This window comes from Myotis davidii, unplaced genomic scaffold, assembly GCF_000327345.1.
Source record: "Myotis davidii unplaced genomic scaffold, ASM32734v1 scaffold69, whole genome shotgun sequence".
Taxonomy (NCBI): domain Eukaryota; kingdom Metazoa; phylum Chordata; class Mammalia; order Chiroptera; family Vespertilionidae; genus Myotis; species Myotis davidii.
In genome coordinates, this window is record NW_006300363.1 from 569,941 (window position 1) to 578,383 (window position 8,443).

General features: G+C 57.9%; 1 protein-coding gene across 2 annotated transcripts in view; it reads right to left on the minus strand.

Moving 5' to 3' along the window:
- The window catches only part of ARSG (arylsulfatase G), a 92,563-nt gene that overhangs the window by 11,402 nt on the left and 72,718 nt on the right, over window positions 1-8,443 (minus strand). For both annotated transcript variants that reach the window (XM_006776662.2, XM_006776663.2), the window contains exon 9: window positions 5,044-5,152. In XM_006776662.2, the coding sequence (XP_006776725.1) occupies window positions 5,044-5,152 (109 nt within the window). The remainder of the gene's footprint in view (window positions 1-5,043; window positions 5,153-8,443) is intronic.

An 8,443-nucleotide genomic window follows, 5' to 3' on the forward strand; every position in this document is an offset into this window, starting at 1 on the left:
CAGGATGCCCTGGGGGGTGTGGCTCCGTTGGTTGAGCGTGGTCCCTGGCACTGAAAGGTCACCAGTTCCAATCTGGGTCGGGACACATGCTCAGGTTTCTTGCTCAATCCCCAGTTGGGGTGGGTGCAGGAGGCAGCCGATCAATGTTTCTCTCTCTCTCCCTCTCCTTCCTCTCTCCCTAAAAATCAATAAAAACACATTAAAATAAAATGAGCGTGATAATAATCACCCTAAAGGCACAGAGAAGACGCTGGCACTCGGTCAGTGCTCCTCGGAAGTCTGTGCTGTCACCGTTCACAGTGACACCCTGTGGGCCGGTCTACGTGGTTCTGCCTGTCACCAGCCGGGCCACAGCCACACGCTGAGAGGACACAGGGAGTGGCAGGTGTCTGCACGAGAAGGTGCCTGTCCTGTTCCTTCCCTGGGACTCTGTGCCCTCAATATCTGGTCTTTCTTTGGAACCCAATGATGTGAGAAATTCTCCATCTCCTTCAATTTAGCTCTTTTCCCATTAAAAGAGCAAATGCTCTCGACAGACACAGCTTGTGCAGACGAGGAAAGGATGAATATCTGGTCTTTCTTTGGAACCCTGTGATGTGAGAAATTCACCATCTCCTTCAATTAGCTCTTTTCCCATTAAAAGAGCAAACGCTCCCGACAGACACAGCTTGTGCAGACGAGGAAAGGATGAAATGTGCACAAGCCCTGCACCGCCCAGGGCAGCCGTTGGCGACCACGACCGACCGAGGCAGTCTCGCAGCATCGCCCACCAAGGCAGCCGTGGTTACCGTTAGGGTGCACTTGGTTAATGTGACCTTTTGTTTTTTTAATATATTTTATTGATTTTTTTACAGAGAGGAAGGGAGAGGGATAGAGAGTTAGAAACATCGATGAGAGAGAAACACCGATCAGCTGCCTCCTGCACACCCCCCACCGGGGATGTGCCTGCAACCAAGGTACATGCCCTTGACCAGAATCGAACCCCGGACCCTTCAGTCCGCAGGCCGACGCTCTATGCACTGAGCCAAACCGGTCAGGGTGGTTAATGTGACCTTTTAAAGTGCATGTGGTACAATTTTACTCCACAGCGGGGCACCCCCTCCCCCTCCGTCCAGCCTGCTATGCTCTCGGCGCTGGGAGCAGCTCTCTAGCAGGAACACGTGGGCTGCCTTTTCCACAGAGCCATTGACCCGCGGGCCCAGACAACCGAGTGTCTGTGGGACCTATTGGCACAAGGCGGGCAGGGCCAACGTGAGGCCGGCCTCCCCCACACAGAGGCTCTGGCTGGCCCGGGACTGGGCCTGGCAGCAACTGGAGGCTCACTCCTGCCACTGCCCCACTGGGCGCCTGGCGAGCGGCGTCTGCCCTGCAAAGGGGCTGCAGGTCCTCCCTCTGCCCACCTCCTCCTCCGCCTCCTCCTCCGCCTCCGCCTCCTCCCCAGAACTCTGCCGACCACCCAGGGCAGAACCTCTCCTTGGGCTCGGTACAGAGTGTGTCTGCTTTGCCTTCTGCTCTCAGTCCACGGAGCCGGTGGCTTCTCTCCCGAGAGACGTGCTCCGGGAGCTGGCATCCCACAGCCGAGCCACGGCACGCCGCGCAGAGAGAGCCTCTGCAGCGTCCAGCACAGCCCAGGACCCTGTCCGCAGGCCACAGCCGCCCCCACGCAGCACCGGTGCCGTGAGGATAGGGTGTGGTTGGGGCTGTTTGCTGGCCTTTGTGGAATGTGTGCCCCCGAGGGGTCTGGGGCACAGATGGGCCCAATCCGTGAGCAAGAGAAACAGGAGGTGCTGGACTGTGGGGTGCACCGTCACTTTCTTTTCCATCTCATGTTCCCCTCTATCTGAGGCCCCGTTTCCTAGTTACACAGCAATAAGTTGATGTTCTCGGAACCCCAGTGTCTCCGGGGTTCCCGGGGCCTCGGCGAGTCCTCGCCCACCCAGAGCAGAGAGAACCGCTGGCCGGAGAGAAACGTGGCAGCGTCTCCAGGACTCGCCCACGCCGCGCTGCCCGAGGCGCAGGCTGCCAGCAGTCCTTTCTCACGTGGCGGAGGGCGCCAGGCCCGAGGTCCCCCTGGAAGAGGGAGGTCGTCCTGGGCACAGATGGTCCCGGGGCCTCCCAGCCGGGCGTGGATGTGGAGGCACCAAATGGGCCCCAGCTGCTCTGAACTTCAAACCTCACCCGAGAAATCGGTCCTGGGAGCCTTAAACCTTGAAGAAAGAGACAAAGCAACCCGGACATTTCCAGGTTTCTGCAGTTCATTGTGCTACTTGGGGAGGCGCTGGCAGGGCCGCACCCGGGCTCCCGTGGGACCCGGGTACCGTTCCCTTCCAGGCCCTTCGTCCACACAGAATGTCCGAGTCCCCTTTCCCGCTGTGTGGCCGTACAGGTGAACACAGATTACACATTAAATCATTTTCTTCTACTGAAAAGGTCTTTGCTTTTCTTTCTCTAGGTTTTAAAAGAAAATAAACATGTCAAGCGTTCCCAAAGTCTCCTGGCCCCTGCACTGGGCCTGACAGAGTTGGAGACGCCGGCCCCCGGCTTTAGGGGGGACAAAACCACACCGCCATGGCGACGAGTGGGCAGCCGGCAGCCTGCTCACAGGAGAGGCGAGGTTTCTCTGCACCTTGACAAAAGGCTGCCCTCCGTCCGCGTGGGCAGGGACGCCTGTGCAGGTGCTGCTGCCTGTCTGAAAACATTTTCCTTCTTCTTACTCCAGCTTCGGCCAGCCCAAGGCGCCGGAGGCTGCCCGGAGCGCGTGTGCATGTTCGTGTACGTGTTCGTGTTCTTATCCAAGGATCTGCCAAGGAGCCTGGGGGTGGAGCCGGGTGATGGAGAGAAGGATGCAGGGGCTGAAGGGCTGCAAGCAGCACCGCCTGGACCCCAGGACCCGTGCTGCTGGGAACGGGGGTGCCAGGCTGGGCGGGCTGTCCTGGGGGGAGTGCATCCCAGCAGGTGGGGAGGGACAGGGTTTCCTAGAAGCTGGGACATTTTACCTGGGAAAACGGAGGATGTGATCAGAAGACAGGAAGTGAGAATGGCGAGGGGTTGCTTGGGAAGGACTGGGGGTGCGTGGGACTGGGCACGGAGCGGTGGAGACAGAGCAGAACTCCCTTCAGACCGTGGAAGAGTGGGGAATGTCCCTAGGATGTGGGGAGCAGTGTGTAGGCGTTCCATGGCACTTTTCTTCCTGAGTAGTCATTCCCTCTCATTTCCCCTGGAAAAGCTGGGAGCCCACTCCCTGGCCTCAGGCCCCTGCGGAGGGTGGAGGGGCCACGGCTGCCCCCAGAGCATCCTCAGAGCCCAACAGTGAAGGTGCAGGCTCATTACAGAGCCCAGCGTGGCGAGGTGGGGTGGCAAGGCCTCGTCTCCCCACCGCTGCTCACAGTTCCTCAGGGCCGGCCGCCAGGGTGCAGGCAAAGTGACTCTGGCCCTATCCAGCTCTGCATCCTCCGAGCTGTGATGTCATGGGGATAAGCACCCCGGGTGGGCGGGCGGGGCTCCCGAGAACAGGACGTGTTAGTGCCCTTCTCCTGAGCGAACCATGGGAACAGGCGGCCGGCACACCGTGGCCAATCCTGGCAGCGAGGGTGCTCCCCGCAAGTGTGCACGGATTCCCGTGGGAAAACACAAGAGGGTGGCGTCCATGGAGACACACTGTCCTGCTACAATCAAGACGGACCTAACACCAAACACTACCCTACGAGGGGCTACTAGGGTCGGCGGTGCTGTCCTGGTAAAAGTTCCCGGTGGCCTCGGCAAGCGTCCCCTGCACCGTGTCTCGCTCCTGCGGCCCCCAAGCTGTCCCCTAAGCCGCTGTCGCCTCTGCGGCCCGAGATGGTCAACAAGCTGATGCGACTCCGTCACCATCAGCGCCAAGGTGGATCCAGGTGTAAACACCGCTCTCGAGGGAGAAGCGTGTGCTTGGCTTTGGGGATGTAACTCGAGACAGCCGGGTTGTGTGTGTGGGTGCAGCCCGGCCTGTGAGCGCTCGGCCTGTGAGCAGTGGGCCTGGCCGCGCGCACCACGCACCACGTGGGCCCCATAAAAAGCAGCCCTCCTGGCCCTCTGCCCGGCCAGCTGACAGCACGGGACTCCAGGCCTCCTGACTGCGTGGGGCTGACCCGGAGGCCTGGGGCCTGCTTTCCTCTGCTAACGCTGTGTTCCCTCGGCCGGTACCCACGCGGCTGATGATGAAGAACCCGCAGAAATAAACTAGTCTCCAAGCAGACCCAGTCCTCCGGGCACGTGAGCGGGCACTGGCTTCCACCGCGGGTTCCGCTGCCAGGGAACACAGGCAGAGCCCTGTCTGAACGAGTGAGAAGTCCCCGCGATGGAGACCCTGCATGGCACCGCGCTCCGATGGCCACCCAGCCAGGTCCTGTGCCCAGGGGATGGCCTCCCGGATCGGCCCCAATAAGGAGCGAAGAGCGCTGGCGAGATGACACAGTACCGCTGTCCTTCCAACGGAGGCAGCGCCCGGGACCCGCCTCCTGGCAGAAGCTTCGTTGCCAGAAGTAGGAAGAGTGCCCTCGCCAGGGGTTCACTCCCTCCGCTCCAGCCTGGGGGCCCTCCGCCTCCCTCCTCCCGCCCCTCAGGGCACGTGGACATCTACACGCCTTTCTGGGGGCCACGTGATTGCTCCTGAAGGGCTGGCTTCACACAGCCACCCCTCGGACACCTGCCCCGCCTCATCACATCAGCTCCGATGAGGATTCCTCCCGCCAGGTGGGGCCAGGGCAGAAGGGAGAGGCCGATCTCTGGCAGACACACCACCCAGACTCAGTGCCCCAGGCATGAACCCGCCCAGCGCGCTCTTCACCCAGACATTAACCCAGACGGCGTGCGAAGCCACTGCGCTGCTGCCTGAACCAGCACGTGGAACTGCCCTGGCTGCTCCCAGCGGAGCTCCAGAGGAGTCTGGGGACACCTGGCAGAGGCAGGTGGCGGAGGAGTCTCTCCTCCCGAGGTCTCTCACCACCCGAGCGCCTGTGACTTCCTGGTGGTAAACCCTAGTGCATCAAGGTCGTGTGGGTCTCTTACCTTAACAAGGCGGCGCTGGTGACATTGCCGGGGACTCTGCCGGGCCAGTACGCCACCGCCGGGACCCGGTGCCCTCCTTCCCAGGTGGTCTGCTTGGCTGGACTGCCCCCTGGAAAGGAGGGGGGGGGCAGTTGGTGCTTTGACAGGGGGCTCCGGTCTCTCCATCTCACAGCCGCCCTCGGGGACAACAGTCCCTCCTAAGGGGACCCTCCAGGAGCCTCTGAGAATCACAACAGTAACCAGCTATTTTTAAAAAATAATATATATATTTTTAATCCTCACCCAAGGACATTTTCCCATTGATTTTTAGAGAGAGTGGTAGAGAGAGGGAAAGACAGACAGAAACATCGATGTGAGAGAAACACATTAATGGGTTACTTCCTGCATGAGCTCTGACCACGGCCCAGGCTGGGGAGGAGCCTGCAACTGAGGTACGTGCCCTTGACCAGAATCAAAGACGGGACCCTTCAGTCCACAGGCTGATGCTCTATCCACTGAGCCAAACTGGCCAGGGCATAACCAGCTATTTTTATGCAGGTGGTTAATATCTTTCAATGCGAGCTTTTATCTTACTGGACTCAACATGCGTAAGGAGTTGCCTCAGTCCCTCCCTATTGAATCAGGTCACTTTATTTCCTTCACGACACCTTTCACGTTTCACGTCGTCTGGTTACTGGCTTGCTTATCCTGTGAATCCACACCACGAGATTTCATGTCTCCTGGGCCCGAGACACAGTTCTTAGCAAATATCCATTAAAGTAAGTGCATTTGTCTTTCTGCTGATTATAATGTGATCGTTTAGGATAAAAAAATACAATTGGCCCGGCCGCAGTGCCTCAGTGATTGAATGTCGACCTATGAACCAAGAGGTCAAGGTTCGATTGCTGGTCAGGGCACATGCCCGGGTTGCGGGCTGGATCCCCAGTGGGGAGGCATGCAGGAGGCAGCCCATCAATGATTCTCATCATTGATGTTTCTATCTCTCCCTCTCCCTTCCTCTCTGAAATCAATTAAAAAATGTATTTTTAAAAATGCAATTGTTTGAAAAGAGAGAAAAAGCAGAACATTCCCCAGCTATTTGAGCTGCCCAACGCCCAGCGACGGGTCTGGCACGGGTTTTACTGTTGTCTTTTGCTTTGCTTTGTTTTTCCTTGAATTCATGAGTTGTTCTGATGTCGTGGAGACAGCATTAGTAACAGCTCCGACCTCTTGCCTCCCAGGAGGAGGCAAGGACAATCCCTGTGCAATCTATGAATTTACACTTTGGAAATGAAAGGAATTCTTTTCGTATCCGCCAAGGCCAAAGTGACCACCAGTTTAATGATGACCGGCGGGCTGGAAGAGATGAGGTCATGTTTGATGGAAACATCCTGAATACATGTTGCCTGGAGCTAACCATGACCTCCCCACTCCCACACACACCCCACCCGCATCCTGGCTGAGCCAGGGATTCCACAACGTTCGCGTGTGGAAGGCCCTGCCAAAGCAGACGCGTGTGGCTCCCACGGACCGTGGTCAGGCAACGCCTGGCGTGAATGTGAGAGCAATGCCGACGGGAAGGAGGGGCAACAAGACTGAGGCGTGTGCCCTGCTGCACTCACAGCGGACCGTCGAGGCCCAGGTCCTGGCCCAGCACGCCACTCCGAAGGCGCTCGGCGTTCTTGAGCCTTTCTCAGAACCCGCTTTCGAGCCCCCCAAGTGTTAAAGTGACCATCAAAACACAGAACATCTCCCCTCCTGTGGACGGTTCATGTTTAGGGGAGTGGGGCTCTCGAAACCAAGTGGCGTTGGACAGGCTGAATGGGAAGCCCTCTGGCCTGGCCCAAAAGGTCTCAAACACAGCCTTCCCCACGAGAGGCACACCTTCCACAAATACCTACAGGGCCCACTCCCAACGACTGGTGCACACAGACAAGAGAGTCCACATGAAACATGAAACGCACTCCCACGCGGCTGCGGGTGCATGACGTTCGCCCCAGCTTAAGGCCAAAGAGCAGGCAGGCGGGAGTGTCCACGCGTGCACGTGCAGGGCTCTGCAGAGAATCCCACGCCCACGAGGGGAATTTATGTGGAAGCCAGGGAGGGGGGCAGGTGGGTGGAACATGGAGCCTGTTTATTTGCATGTCCATGGTGCACAAGTTTCGGACAGGTCTGCTTAGCCTTGGAGGCCAGATGCTAAGGAAGGCGAAGGCTTTAGTTCCCAGAAATAAGCCGACAGTGCTGACAGCCAGCCAGAAGGCAGGATAGAGGGCTGCGCGTGGCAAGCGAGGACCCCCCTCACCCCTCCCCGGGTCACCCAGGAGCTGGCCTCCACCTCCGGGATGTTTCTAGGACGGTGCACCAACCCCTAATTAACAAACCTGCTAATGGGCCTCCACCACTAGGGAGTCCGCTTGTTTGCCACAAGCTTCTGTGTTGCTGTGTTCAGGCAAGGGACGTCCCCAAGTTATTTTTCAAAGGAGAATATTTCCATGTTTGCCTTATTTCAGCAGAGGGTTGGAAGCTGGGGGGGCTGCAAGGAACTCAGTCAGTTATAAGATGTGTATGTGCCAACCCGGTGCAGGGTCCACAGGCAAAGGCTCAGAACTAAGGAAGCGAGGAGAGAGCTGGCTGGGCGTAGCCCCCGGAGGGTCCACCCCGCTCGACGTCTGCCGCACCCTGGGTTCTGGCTTTAACAGAGAGACGCGGTTCAAAATCCCAGCCACGCCCAGAGACCTGCACTCGAAAGCAATCTCCCTGAAAAGCACCCAGGGTGTGTGTGAGCAATTATAAAAGTGTACATCGCACGCGGCGTGGACACCCTCTTACTCTGAACCCCAGCATCTGTGGCACTGGGGGTGGACAGACTTAAAAAATCCAACTAGCGTTTTCCATGGGTCCCCAGGGCTGTGGAGTCTGACGATCAGAATAGCGTTGCTTGTTGTGATTTATCTGCACCAGCAGAGGCGAATCCCAGGAGAGCTGCCTCCGGCCCCCTCCTCCGGTACTCTCCAGTGATATGTGCTCCTACTAATGGAACCTCATTTCCAGTTAAACAGTAACACTAGCATCTCCTGTCCAGGGAGCCCTGCCTACGCACCGAGTTAAAGCACCCCTGAGCGCAATGCGGAGAGCTTCCCTGCGTGACCTCATTTAATCCTTTTGATAACCTTGAGAGCCAGGTGCTTCCTATACCCATTTTTCAGATGAAGAAACTGAAGCTCAGAGAGGTTAAGCAATTTGCCCAAGGTCACACAGCTAGCAAATGCGAGAGCCAGGATTTGAGTCCAGGTCTAACTAGACAGCCAACACTCTCAGCCATTAAATCTTGTAGAGCTGCGTACCCACTCATGCCTGAATGTGTAGTAGACTCACTAGGGGAGCATTAAAAAATACCCACACCGAGGACCCTTTCCCAGAA